Here is a 15,620-nt window from a genome sequence, read left to right as displayed (position 1 = left end):
CCTTTGTTGACTTAGTTTGTATGAACTAAAGATGACTTAACCGTTTATAGGCATTGTGTTATTCAGGAAATTGTGAATCAGGTTAAGTTATCCTTCGATAACGATAAGTTGATTTTCCGCATTTGAGTTACTTAAAGTGATGTCCCGGAAAATGAAGGTTTTAAAAAGGAAACAATTTTATACAATCTCTTTATTCAAAAAAAAAAAATTTTACCCATTGTTCCGCAATGTTTTTGAGAAGTATTTTTCGGGGCGTTACAATATGCACTAAGGCTAGAATATTGGTGTGTCTTACAATGGCTTGGAGCATTCCTATTTATAGCCAAAGCCTTGAGGATTGTATGGCCAAAAACAAAGATGCTTCACCACAACCTCTTCTTCTCATTGGCTACAAAAAAGGTTACACTATAGCCACTCATTTTACTTGGTCACAAGAAGGTTTCACCATAGCCACTTCTTTTGTCACATCATTCTCTTTTTCTTTTAAGCCATTATTTAATATATATATATATATATATATATATAATGGAAAGATGTATATGTTGTCTCTGATCTCATTTCATATATTGTCTCGCGTAAAAAATAATGAACCAAAAATCACAATAATAATGAAAGTTTAAACTTTTTAATTAACATGACATTTTTTTATTAGTGCGAGATATCGTATGAGATAAAATCTGAGACAACATGTCTATGTTCTTATGATGACCCTCAACCATGGTTTATGAGGCAGATAATTCACCATTAATTGTATCCATTCTTGTTTTGCATGTCTTATTTTTGTAGCATTTTTTAACTTCTAAATTAGATTATTAGTTGGTCCATTTTGTAAGCTCTCATCATCTTTATCTTCCTTCAATTATGAACCTTGGAATGGATCACCTTGTTTATTTATAGTGAGATGCCAAATGCTTTTCTAGGAGCAATTTTATATTGTTTCTTATTGTCATAAAGAGTTTGGAACATTGGGATTGCCACATAAGAAGCAAATAGATTGATAGAAGAATGGGACAATAAAGATCAATATTTTAATCACTTATTCATAGATGATTTGATATCATGTCAAGATCAATTCTCCTTAAACTTTACAATGAGGACATGTAACCAATTCTATATATCTAACAATTGTAACTTTGTAACCTTGAGATTTTTCAAGGTTTACAACATTGAGATTGAAAACATGATATTGAAGAAGCATCATGACATAATTTTAATCCTCCATATTACTTATACACTTCTACATAGTAGTTGGGTTTACTAAAAGTATAATTTAAAATGTTGTTGCACACTTTCTAGAAGCTTCCACACTTGTACAAAAATAAGTAGTGATATTGTATTTAATATCTAGAATTATCCTAAGTAATGAACAATATATTATACACTATACCTTAATATATCATGATTGATGATTCTTGGTGCCTAATTGACTTTGTTTCAAATGATTTAGTGTTTTAGACTTTATTGGACTAATATTCATAAAATGAGTTAATTTGAGATTATTTGGCCTGAGTAAATCTATTATCATTTTCAGATCCTATTTGCACCAAAGGCATTTTGAGCATTATAAAAGTGGAGGATATGTGTTAAAGTGAAGATTATATTTTTAATTTAGGAGTTTTTATTTGTAAATTCGTTTTTAGTTTTAGACCCAACCCATTTTCGTTTTATGCATTTTGGAGGGGTTAAATTCAAATTCCCCATTTCATACACTCACACTTCTACATTCTATCACTTTTACACTTTACATTTGAAATTCATTTTGCCACTTTTGCTATATTAGAGTTTGCCTTCATTTTCGTTTTCACTTGCTCTTCATTTTGGTTTGTTGTTTCCACTTCATGGAAGGCTAATCTTATAGACTAAATTCCTTTGGGAACATATCACAACTCTTGAGGTTTTGTTATTAATGTATTTTCAGTTTCTTTATGGTTGATTTCTTCTATCTTATTGCTGAATGTGGTTTGCTTAATTTCATTATTTAGAAATATGTTTTGTGAGTTGATCTTTGCTTAGTTGATTTACTCTCTAATGCATGAATGTTTAGTTCATGTGAATTTGTTAATCATTTCATGCTTATGCTGATTTCGCTTAGTTAGAGGCTTAGGTTATGGAACTTTGAATTAATTATCGTTTAGTTAACTGTTTCTCAACAAATTCAGAGGTTAATGTTTAGAATCTGAGATTGATCTTTTGTAACCGATGATTGAGTTGTGAACAAATGAACTAAAGAGATTTAGTCACTTTATTACATCGTTTATTCTTAATCATTTCATGCTTATGTTGATTTCGCTTAAGTAAATCTTATCATTTTAAAGTAAGTTCACTTAATTAAGATTCAACATTTTTAAATCATTTTACCATCTAAGACTTCATAACACTTTAAGTTTATAAAGTCAAGACTTTTAGGTAAATCTCATTATTTCAAGTATACTACTAAAACAAATTTTCATGAACATCTTAACACCTCCTAATTTTTTAGGAAAAAACTTCAAGGGTTAGTAAGTGTTATTTTCATAGTCATGAAAAAGAATGACTCTTAATTTAATATTTTACACTAAACATCTTTTAGTTATTCTTACCACTTTAAAGTAAGTTAACTAAAATAAATACAACAATTTTTCATGAACATCTTAACACCTCCTAATTTTTTTAGGAAAAACCTCAAGGGTTAGTAAGTGTTAATTTCATAGTCATGAAAATAAATCATAAGGTAAGACTTTCTACTACTTTAATATCCAAAAATTCATGACACTTTAAGTTTATGTAGTCAAGACTTTAATAAATCATCTTTTATCCTAAATCATTATTTTAACTTGGAAATCAAAGAGTAAAATATGTTAAACCATTTTTAAACACAATACTTTCTAAAAATGAAACATTTTCAACAACAACTCATCAACATTATAAACTTTCAAGAATAAAATACAAAAAATTTCCTAAATACATTAAAGGTTCATTTGATGTTAAAATCATCACCTTAAAACATATTCAAATACTAACAATAATTTCTAATATTTCCAAACAAATAACTCATTTAACCTTGTCCAAAGATACAGTTTTTCCATCTAAGAACAAGGAAGAAATTTCAAGATTTACAAAGGTCAAAAAATACATAAAGGTTCATATGATTTTATTATCATCCCCTTTAGTTATGCCTTCATAAAATACTTAAAGAACAAATATAAACGTTACTTTATGAACAACATAATAAAAACTCATAATTTTCTATGAAGTATGAGAAGAAGATGAAGAAGAGAAAATAAAAGACTACTTTAGTTTGTATAGGAAATTTAGTGTAAAAATGAGAGAATGGGGTGGAGTATTTATAGGAGAGCCTCACCCTCATCAAATCATAAAATTTACGGGAGATGAACGAGCCCCGAGATGTTCAGAGGGACAGTGTTGATGGCGGTGATTCGTCAGCAAAGTCTTGAGGGTGAGTTTAGGTGAGACGAGTCCCTTGTATTCCTGGATGAGGTATTCTGTTGGATCGAACAGTTCTCACAGCGCAAACTAGACGACCTCTGACAACTAGGAGTGGCAATGTGGGCCGACCCAGCCCGCCATTGGCCCGCCAAAATAAGGGTTGGCCCGGCCCGACCGGTATTGTTAAAAGGGCTCAAAATGCCAGTCCGACCCATATTTTGCAAGGCTGGCAGGCTGGCCCGTTTTCCCTCCAAAATGTACATAATTAAAAATTTTAGACAAAAAATAATCAACAAACTTGATAGATATCTTTTAAAACAAAAAATCACAAACATACGTCTACAATATTACAATAACAACATAACATTTTAGCTTAAAACTTGTAAATTCTGAAGAAGAAACCAGTTGCCACGCCCCTCGCACAGCACAGTGTCACACACTTTAGTTTTTTTATTTTTTAACAATGGCCCGTCGGGCCAGCCCGGCCCGTCTTGGCCCGTCTAAAAAACGGGCTACTAAAACGGGCTGAATATGGGTTTTTGGGCTAAAATCCTCAGTCCGACCCGCTAAAAATACCAATCCGAACGGGCTGGCCCGTCGTGCCAAGCCCATATTGCCACCCCTACTGACAACCCCTATTTGCAATCAGGATCAATAAGAGGGATGCCTAGAAAGTATTTGATACGACACCGTCCTGAAATGGACAGTTCTTCAGAACAGATTGATCATATATCCTTGCGAGGAATAATTTTGGTGTGTTCAAATCGGCTTGTTATGGGACCTGTACTCTTGGTTATTTCCGAATAGTATATTGGGAGGATATTGGTGAAAGGATAGATGAAATAAGTATAACATTCATACATTGAGATTGTGGACTTTGATCCTCATAATCTGAGATTATGACATTATTCATCGTTGTGCATTTTTATATGTGATGTGTTATTATGCGTGTCTATCTGGATGTAATATTCTGTGTAATTCCATGCCGTCAATGAGTAATATTCATTAGATGTTTTACTCCCTTTTCTTTCTCTTTGTCTTCTATTCGCGTTTTGTTTAGATGGATCATTCTGCCAGGATTCTGAGTTACCGCTTTTCGATGTCCCAGGAGTGGCATGGAGGATTGAGGGAAACAGTTACACCTACACAGACCCTTGTGCTTTTTGATTAGTGTACTAGTATAGGGTATTTATTTTGTGAGTAGTTTTATTTGAGCGATGATTATGATTCTGCCTTGTACTTCGTATCAACATTTTATGATATTCTAGTGAAGTATGATTCAAAGTTATATTGAGTTATTTTTATTACCATTAAGTAATGGTTTTTGATTTTCCACATTGTAAGTTACTTAAAGTGATGTTCCGAAAATGAAACAAATATAAAGAAATAAATTTTATATGACATCATTATTTATAAAAAAAACTTACCCATTTTTAAGCAAGATTTTTGGAGTAATTTTCGGGGCGTTACTTGGATCTGTGTTCATGCTATTATGAATTAATGGAAACATATACATGAAAGGAGAAAAGGACTCATGTTCAACCCTAGATCGAATAGAGATCCTGTCCCAAAGTCTGCCCCTATTCTCTATCCCAGTCTAATCACTTTTGAGCAAGTAATATAAAAATGTAACATTTTGTTTTATTTTTTATTATTTTTATTCATATAGCAATTTTTAATTGTGAGGACAAGGAATTAGGATATGTGATCCTCGTTCCCCTGATCAGGGGCAGATGCCCACATAATTAACTTTATAAGAAAAAAGTTCTTATACCTCTCCCTAGACACATGTCGCATCCTCAATGCATTTTTCCTGCCTAAAAGGTTACACCCTTTACCATGTACCTTCACACATGGGATATGTTCCTTAAATTTCCATTAAAATAATCTTTTTGTTTTCCGGCATTTATTAGTCATCATTACATATATTTCAAACCAATAAAAAAAGTATTCCCACTATATACATTCTCACACTTTATATTTCATTTACTTATTATAATAATATAATAATATTAAATTTATTATTTCATTTCTTAATAATTTCAAAACAAAAAACATGACTTTAGACCTTTATCTATGATGACTACACTATATATTCTATTTTCTTATTATAATAATATTAAATGTATTATTGCATTTCTTAATAATTTCAAAACAAAAAATGGCACTGGGTCTTTGTATGGGATGGTTACATGTCACATATGCATTCTTAACAATATGAATGCATGAGTAACATGTGTGTTTTTAACCATGTGAGTGCTTGAGTAATATATGTACTTTTAACCATGTGAATTTTTATGTAGCATGTGTTCTTAATCATGCAGTTAAAAATATCGCCCTGTGCTAATGTATGGGTAATGTCGCGCCCCGATTTTTGGCTGCACGACCTCATTATTGTCGCCACTACATTTTTTCCAGTAAAAAATTGTAGAAAAATCTTTTGGCTCAATCACATTGGGCTTTGGACTTTGATATTCAGGTTCGGGAGTCGATTACATAATAAGGAAGGTATTAGCACCCCAGTTGCAGGTTTGAATGGTACCCTACTATATTGCATGGATTATTAATTGGGTTATTATTATATTTTTACCAAAAAAACTTTATTTTATTATTATGTCTGACAAGAGTGATCTTGGTCCTGCGTATCCCCTTTATGAGAATCAAGACTATGTAGTTCTTTGGATGGAAAAAGTTTATTTGTTAGGTTAATTTTATTTCTTAAAAGAAGTAACGCTTAAATTACTTATTTTTTAAAATGAGTGAAGCATAGCACTTACGTCTAATACCACATCTCATATTAAAATAGTTACAAAATTCTATTTTTTGTTTTATTTATTTAAAAACTGTTTTTTTAACATGAGCTAAGCATAGCTCTTACGTTCAATATCACATCTCATATCTTAAAATTGTGGTAATGTGTTTTCATTTTTTTATTGACTCATAGATATTTGTTTTATATATTTTTTGAATAAGTTTTTAATTAATATATGGTAAGAAAGTAATTAATTACCTATTTTGCTTCAAAATTAAATATTTACTTAAAAGAATGTTGTAGTGTATATGCAAAGAATGTATTGTTTATACATTTATTTTTTGATGTAGTTATAGTTATATGTTACAATCATGATAATTATTATTATTAATGCAATTATTGATAAAAAAAATAAAACTACTATAAAATAAAGTAATGAAAATGACATACCTCTCGTACTGATTCCAACAACAATGGAATATTGCAACTCTCAGGAAAAGTGGTATAAAAAAGGTTAACCAATGTCAAGCAGAAATGTAGGAAGTCTGTGTGCAAAAACAAACTCAAAGACATGACTTTGACATGTAATTGAAGCTTCTCTATAATGTATTCTAATGCAATTATAATTTCTCCCGAGTTTCTTTTCTCATTTTTGTGTATGAGATCTTGGATTATTGTTTTTGGTTGATGATGGTTGTTTTTTTGATGATTGTGTATGGAATATGATGTTTAGGGAAGAAAATGATTGACTATTATATTTTTTATTGAGAGAATAATTGAGGATTATTGGGAATGAATGATGGATGAAAGACTTTCTGGATGAAATTTTTGTAGATTTGTGGTTGGGTAGAAGATGAATGAGAAATTGATGAGTGAGTTGGTGGCTGGTTGTGTAAGAGATTTTGGGATTGTTATCGATGATATGAATTTGTTGTGTATGAGAGATTTCTCAGATTGTGGATGGAGAATTTTTGGAAATAGATGATGGGTGAATGATTTTTGTAGAATGGATGATTAATGGAGAATTTTTTAAGAATGAATGATTTTTCTAATGGAATGTGATTTGTTAGGTAAGAAAAAAATGGTGTTTTTGTGATGAGAGACTAACCTTATTATTTATAATATTTTGAATTACCACATGTGCCAAATCTCCCATTTATTTTATTGGAGAGAAAAAAGGACAAAATTTGATTCTTGCCTTAAAAACTAATTTTAACATTATGGGACATAATTCAAAAATTTGAAATTTATTAGAAAATAGACAAAAATACTAATTTTATTTCTATTTTTTATTTTTTGAAAAAATGTATTTTGAGACAGACAAAATTGAGTATTCACAGGTAACTTACTAGTTGGTTATATAAAATCATGTCATTGTCACTCATTTGTTGTATTATTGTACGATATGAATAACATATTTAGTATTATTAAATTTGGGTCAATTATAAACTTAGTGAGATTATTAAGTCAATGAACGAATTAGTGGGTCACTTGTTGGACAAGTTAAATAAGTTTTCATCACAAACTTCTAAAAAATTTATAAGAGTAACTACCATTATTTAATAATTTTATAATTGAAATTAAAAAAACATTACTATCACACAAATACTTAATTAAATATTTAACAACAAAGTTTTACTATAACAAATAAACAAAATGTCACAAATAAGTTAAAAAATCATAAAACAACATACGTTCTATGTTTTAACCGCAAGAAATTTGAACGAATAAATTTAAAACTTAATTAAATAAATAGTATTTTGTTACAAGATAAGTTAACACGTGACCAATAAAACTCTAACAATGACAAACGTTACTAATTTTTTTTGAAAGCACAACTCTCTTTTTCCTCTCAAGGTGGTATCTTTTTTACATTTCCTTAAAATTAATCTGATTGGTTCAGTCGATTCAATTGGTCGAATCACTAGTTTTATGTGTAAAATTGGTTCGTTGATTGATTCTAGTTTATTGCCAAACGGGTGAACGATTTAGACTGATTAGACATATATTCTAGGCCGAGCAAGTCAATTTGAGTCGAATTTAATGACACTGTTATTAATACAACTTGCACCTTGTCCTCGAGTCCTAAATCCACCAATGCCCCTATACTCATCATGAAGAGACCTAAGGAGCAAAAATGAATTATATACATATATCTAACTTTATATGACCATTACTTTATAGTATTTTATTATCAAGACTATGTAATTTGAGCTCTAGGTAATCATTTTTTTCATGATAACTAAGTGGTCGCCATACATTGTATCCTTCAAGTAATATTATTATATTATATTCATGGGATGGGTTACAAGAATAAGCATTAATGCTTTTTAATATATTCAAAGTCAGCAAAAGAAAAGAAATTCAAATCATCATTTACAAATCTTCACACAAAAATTTGAAAGAAACAATATTTTAAATACATTCATGTATTCTTTTGTCTTTTGACTCATAAGGACTTTATAAAATACCAATTCATATATATATATATATATATATATATAATATATATATTAGAGTAGTTGGAATTGTTACATAAATAATGGATCATTTTCCAAACAAATTGAAAACCAAAGCATCACACACCAAATCAAACCAAAAGGATCGCCATGTCAAGGTGAATGGTCGAGACCGTCGAGTTTACTTGCCTAAAATGTGTGCTCTTCGTATCTTGCAACTCACTCATGACCTTGGATACAAGACCGGTGGTGAGACCATTGAGTGGCTCTTACACCAAGCTGAGCCCGCGATCATCGCCGCTACTGGCTCTAGCTTTTTACATTCCAATATGGATACTAATAACAACAACAACGACAACACGCCTTTGTTTTCTGTTGTGGAAGATGAAAATATTGTCAACTTGGACACCAAGTTAGAGGACGTAAATGGAGTAGAGGAAGAAGCATTTCAACCATTTTTCGATATGGAAAACTCTGATTTTCAACTATATGAGGATGACATTGTATTAATCCAATCAATGTTGATGGCCAACAATGAGAATATCGACTCAAATATCTAAAGATTGAGAAGCTAAAGGAGAAAAGCTTTATAAATGTAATAAAATAAGATTTCATATCTTTCCTTAATTATGTTTTCCTTTTTTATATTAGCTATATATTTTGGATTATCATTCCATGTTGATGAGTAAAAATCCCTTTCTATTTCATTGAAGGATCATATCTAAATACATATAATATAGGTACTTTTTTACAATAAGATTTCATTTTTGCATAAAGGCACACACCACATATACTATTAAATACATATACTATTAATGTAAGTTTTTTACATTATTATTTTATTCTTCATATTTAATTATTATGAGTATGCATATATCCATATTATACTCTTCCTTCATTGACCATAGGAAGATTGAGTACTACACTCCACTATATTCTTGTGAATGAAGAGAAAAGTGTATATATAAATAATGTATGAGGTTTATATACTATTATTGTATAATTTATTATTCATATTTTTAACCATCATTGATTTTTCATAAAAATTAATCAAAATAAATGGTGGATAATGTAATGACTATACATAAATCTTTATAATATATGATCAAAAAACAATGTGTTGAAAGTTAACAAAAGTATCAAATTTACCAATTGCAAAAACTTCACCACTTATTGCATAAAACATATTAAATTTAAGGTTGGTTTACACTTTTCCTTGAAAAAAATTTCATTTTTTATGTGAGGGTTACCTTCTATTTAATTTTTTAAAATTGTAATATATTGTTACTATAAAAATTCATATATAATTATTATATTGTCCATTGTATTCATTTGATTTTTTCTAAAAGTCAAATTTAATAATAATTATATATAAATGATGAATAATGCACTCTATATAGAATGTGTATATTTTTTTCTCTTCTTTTAATATTTATATATATATATATACATATAAATTTATAAGAGAAAATTATACGGTGTATAAAATATATATACAATGTAAGAATTTTATATATTCACTCTTCATTTTTTATTTTTTCATAGTCAATGAAAATGAAGTAACTTTGTTTAAATTTTTACACTCTTGAGTCATTTACTATATCTATACCCTCACTCTCATAAATCTCAGTTCATTCATCCCTCTTACCAGTTTTGTGGAGATATTAAATAGTTGCATTTTACGGGTCTTATTGTGTTATCCGTTTCAAAATTTATGTTTGCTTCAACTGAGATAAGATGTGTTGATTAATTGCAATAAAGTGCAAATTTTGGAAAATGGGTCTTCTGTTAGATTCATGAAATGGTGCAAAGTTTCGAAATTTCGTTTCATTTTTAACCAACAAGTTCATTTTCACAAGTGGGTAGTGTTTGCTGAAATATTCTTTAAATTCCCAAAATGGGGTTTTGATTTCTGAAGGGTTTCTCATTTCAGGTAAGATTTTAAGTTCAATTTATTTAACTATAATGTTTATTGTTTTGGAGATTTGAGATTTGGGTTTTGTTGTTGAGACAACCTAATTGCTAAAAATGTTTGCTTTATAGTTATTGTGATAGGAAAAGAAGAATGGAAATGGAGAAAAAACGTTCCAAGGGAAGCTTTTTCAGCTTGTTTGATTGGAATTCTAAATCTAGAAAAAAGCTGATCTGGAACAATCCTACTTTACCTGGTACTATTCAAAATGTGCTGTTTTTTTTATGTTCCTGTGTTTTGTCATTGTTTACTTGCCATGTTCATGTACTGAATATTCTTATTCTTCGATGCTACGTTAATTGTAGAGGGTTCAAAGCAGGGAAAGGAAAATGTGGAAAACATGCCGAAGACACAGATTAGTAGGGTGTGAACTTATTCACTTTTCACAGTACTTGTTATTATTTTGAATTTATATAGCAGTTGGTGCACGGAAAGAACAAGATTTGCTTGGAACCATGTGTTATGTTCCATCCTGTTTTGACATGTCTACTAAATGCTACCTTAACTTTACATTTTGTTTTTTTAATTTTTTTGGATTGATTATCGTAATTGTTTCAGATTAAGGTGGATGAGAATGGAGCAAGTCCAAGTAACACTGGATGTTCGGATTTTAGCTGTGCCCTCTCAATTAGTAGTGATGAAGAATATGGAAGTAAAGCCCCTGGGTTAGTAGCAAGACTCATGGGTTTGGATTCATTGCCAACTTCGGCAGTCACTGAGCTCTCCTCCACTTCACTATATGGCTCGAACTCTCATGGAGCTTCTCGTTGCGATGGGGATGCTCTTTATTCAGAGAATGACTTTCTTCCAGTGGAATATATAAATGTGCCACTTAAGGTGGAGAAGTCTTCTCGGGATGCAATGGAATCAGGGGCACACAAAGTGGGAAACTGGCAAATGAAGAGGTTCCAAACCGAAATGTTGCCTCCAAAGTCAGCTAAGACGATTCCGGTTACTCACAATAAATTGTTGTCACCTATCAAGAATCCTGGTTTTGTGTCCCCGAGGAATGCAGCTCACATAATGGAGGCATCTTGCAAAATAATTGAGGGAAGCCCTCGGCCATATACGAGAAACAAAATGTCGTCAGTTGGACCTTCATCTGCTCCCTTGAGAACTCGTGATTTAAAAGAGAGATTGGAAGCTTTACTAAATGCATCCGTGCCTGGAAAATCTGTGGGTCCGAGCACTGCCAACCTTTCAAATGGCAAGCCTAGCGATAGTAGCAGTAATTTATATAAACGCGCTCCGGCTTTCAAGGGTTCTAGAGTGTCAGAAAAAACTAGTTCTTGCAACTTAGCAAGTAAAGGAAAATCAGTTTCACAAGCAATACAAGCCCAAACCAATACTCAGAGCGGAGGTACATTGGCTTCAAATGGTAATAAGAATTACAGAAAGCAGAAAGAACGGACTCAGATAAAATCAAACCATTTCTCCAGGAATCAGAAACCAAGTACAGAACAAGTGATGCAGCAGAAAACTGGCACAAGCCGCAATGGCAACGTGCTTCGGAAGAATAATCAGAAACAGAATAGTTTAACCAACAAAGGTAAATCAACTTCAAAAATAGACTCCAATAAGCCAACAACACAAACTTCATCTTCAGAAAGTTCTACTGGAACAAGGAGGACGGTGAACAAGGGTGCTATAAATGGCAGTATTCAGTGTAAAAGGTCAAACTCTAGAGCAACTGTTAACCAAAAAGAGTTCCCATCTTCCGATAGCATTTCCCAGAAGAAAAGGGATATCAGTACGAGTATTCATGAGGCAAGGGGTCCGGATAAAGCGGTAAATAATTTGGAAAGTAAGTCCATAAAATGCAATATTACAACTGATGGAAGTATTGATCAGGATGATGCATTTAACATGAAAGAAAGCGAGGATGTTATTTCATTCACGTTTACATCTCCGTTGAGGAGAAGCATGCCTGGGTCTTTGTCCTCTGCTGAGCAAGTGGTGGGAAGTCGAAATATAATTGGTGTCGATTTTCTTGGGCGTAGTGATAACCTTTATCCCAAAAAATTATCATTATCTCCTCCACGGTTACCTATGATAGACGGTGATACTCTAAGTGACCTATTGGAGAAAAAGCTGCAAGAATTGACATCTAGAAGTAGTTTACCTCAATGTCCACTGGCCATAGAAGAGTCTTCGGCTGATTTGAGATCTACCGTGCAAGACAAAGTTCCCATTTTAGTAAACACCACATCCGAGGAACAAGATAGAAGCTTTCACCTTTACCTGTTTAGTGATAAACGGGATAGCATACATGGCTGTCATTCTTCAAATGATGATCCAGTATTTTACGTGAGTCAGCAACTGCAGGTCTCTCATGTCTTTTATATTCTCAGCTTCATCTATTATGATTTATGGTTTTTATTTGAAGTATTTGATATTATTAATTTAACATCTTGCAAACTTTCTTCGATTAACTAGTAATGAGCGTATGTTGAAGGGGTGAGGTCGGGAAAAGGATTATGGATACGCAGAATGTGTTAGTTCTTAAGTTTCTAGGGATTTGTTTAATATGGTCCTCAACCATGTACAGATTCAGATTTTACAAAATTAGGTTATTTGCAATTCTCGATAAACTGTGAGTTAAGACCCATATGCTCCATCTTAGTCCTAAATCGTTTGTGCAGACATCAGAAGTGATGGAAGATCCTAGCTGTAGCAGCTATAGTGAAAATGGAAATGATTCCGGTTGCAAGCATCCCAGAGCTGTCACAGTTTCCGAAAGTCCTTCTGCCAGTCAAAGTTACGTGGATAGTGAAGACGGTGCATATGGTGAGCATATGTTTATATCTTTATCTTCACTGCTGATGATCGTGTTTGTTCCGATCTATGAGCAAAATCTCACTTCTAGACCTCTAGATTTCTTAATAAGAAATTGCGTCAAGCTTTCGAAGAGCTGCCATTTTTGTGAATATCCCTTATGCTGTGATTGTGCAATGCAAAGTTATATATCTTTTGTCAATGCTAGATCATATAATAGTTTGCTAGAAATTCGATGCATTTCTCACCATAAACACATTTAGCTATAAAATAGAAGTTTACCCATAAATTTATTTGTTTTTTTTTTTTCAGGGAGCACGATTTATTCATCCATGCAAGATGAAGAAGTATCTAATTTTTCTGAGATAAGTGAATCTGTATCACTTGAAAATGAAGTCAGTTCAGGGCGAAGCTCTTCCATATGGCCAGTGGAAAATATGTCTGTGAAACAATTGAGTGAAATAACAAATTTGGCAGATTTTAAAAGATCGAGGGAAACCGGACTTGAATATGTACATGATATACTCACCAATGCAGAGTTTATGGCAGAAGAATTTGTCATCGGTCAAACCAATACTGTCATAATGCCAAATGTCTTTGATCGGTTGGTGAATGCGAGCAATGGAACAGAAGACTGTGAAGAGTATTCTATGCTTGAAATGAAGATTGTATTCGACTTTGTAAGTGAGTGCATAGAATTGAAATGTAAGCAAGCTTTTGTTGGAAGCTGTAAACAATGGTTTGGATTGATGAGGTCAATTAAAAGGAAGAACTGGTTAGCACAAGAGTTCTACAAGCAGATGCTAGGTTTTAGAAACACGGAAGAAGATGTAATGATCGATGAGCTTGTCAGCAATGACATGAGCACTGGCCGTGGGCGATGGCTCGAGTTCGATGTTGAAGCCTTTGAAGAGGGAATAGAGATTGAGGAGGACATACTAGATATTTTGATGGATGAATTGGTTTATGATTTGTTGCATGTTTAATCCCTTGGTGGCTTCTACCCCTTCAAAAAAAATGCCTATATGGGTATGAAGGAAAGACTTACCTATCGGGGTTTGGGATGGTAGATGTACGCAGTCTTATCCTCCAGGATTTGAACCAACGACCTCCAGGTCATAACGTAATCAACTTTACCGTTACGTGAGGTGCACCCTTTAAACCATTAAATTTCTTTTAGAGAAAAAAGTGCAAATGTAGTGTGGCATTTAATCTACTCATGCTCTCATCATATTTTCCCATTGGGTAGTAAACTAGTAATATTTTTAGGTATTCATCTGTATATTTTCTTTTTAGAAGTTTATTCATATGGTGAGTGTAGTTGTTGCATTGGAAGATAATGATTGAAGTTAATGAATTTCCCAGTTCAATTGCAAGTATCCTTTCTGCATCAAAAGCCATTTATTTTTCATTGAGAATGACTTCTTCAATACTTAGAAAACTTGTCTAGGTTGAAGTAGATATACAAATGTTATAGTTGGAGCATGGCTGCACTTGAAGTCTTTGTTGTGGCCATAATTGCATGAAGTTTGTGGCAACATCACATTTTTGTTCTATCCTTCTCTCATCACCTTAATTTTTGTTGTGGGCTTGTGGCCATAAATGTAAATTTTTATTTTGGTATAATTAAGAGTATCTCCTGGCCCATTGGATAAAGAACTAATTGCTTCTGAGGTGTGTGAATGTCTCTCCTAATAAGTGTCGCTCTTTAGAATCGAACTCTTGACATAGTGATTTCAATTGCGGACTGCATCACCTGATATGACTGCAATATTGTGGTCATGGTGATTGCTGCAATCGCAATTGCGGTGTGACTCCGAATCACAATAATGTGGTCGCATCGAGTCGCAACACAATCATATTTGGATCGTATTGGACCACATCAACTTCAAATTTATTTTTTAATAACAAAATAATTTATACCGTAACGACCGTAATTCGCATCGTAACGACTACAATCACAATAGTTGCTAAAGTTACTGAAATTATATGTGAGAGTTAAATATAATCTTACACTACTAAACAAACATATTGATAGTAAAAAAAATAAGATTAATATGAAAGCATTTTAATTACATGCAATTTCATACGGAACAAATTTCTATGATGACTTAGATTGCCTATATTGGCGCAACATTATGATTACTTAGGTTGTGAAACATTTCAACATCACCCTCTTAACTAAACCCTTTAATAAACAGAAAAATACATGACAATAGCGTCATTTACATCATCA

The 15,620-nt window shown here is 32.1% G+C and overlaps 1 protein-coding gene across 4 annotated transcripts; it reads left to right on the top strand.

Annotated features, from left to right (window-relative positions):
• Positions 10,229-14,762, top strand: LOC109330253. 4 transcript variants are annotated; one of them, XM_019564375.1, is made up of 6 exons: positions 10,229-10,570; positions 10,702-10,804; positions 10,896-10,973; positions 11,168-12,934; positions 13,252-13,396; positions 13,697-14,762. In XM_019564375.1, the coding sequence occupies exons 2-6, from the start codon at positions 10,703-10,705 to the stop codon at positions 14,368-14,370; spliced, it is 2,766 nt and encodes a 921-aa protein (XP_019419920.1). In that variant the 5' UTR covers positions 10,229-10,570; position 10,702; the 3' UTR covers positions 14,371-14,762. The 4 variants fall into 4 exon arrangements, with proteins under 4 accessions (XP_019419920.1, XP_019419919.1, XP_019419921.1 ...); XM_019564374.1 differs by having other exon boundaries at positions 10,693-10,804; XM_019564376.1 differs by having other exon boundaries at positions 10,693-10,805; positions 10,915-10,973.

This window comes from Lupinus angustifolius, chromosome LG16, assembly GCF_001865875.1.
Source record: "Lupinus angustifolius cultivar Tanjil chromosome LG16, LupAngTanjil_v1.0, whole genome shotgun sequence".
Classification (NCBI taxonomy): domain Eukaryota; kingdom Viridiplantae; phylum Streptophyta; class Magnoliopsida; order Fabales; family Fabaceae; genus Lupinus; species Lupinus angustifolius.
The sequence above is the reverse complement of the archived record's forward strand: the minus strand, read 5'-3'. Positions and strand labels throughout refer to the sequence as shown.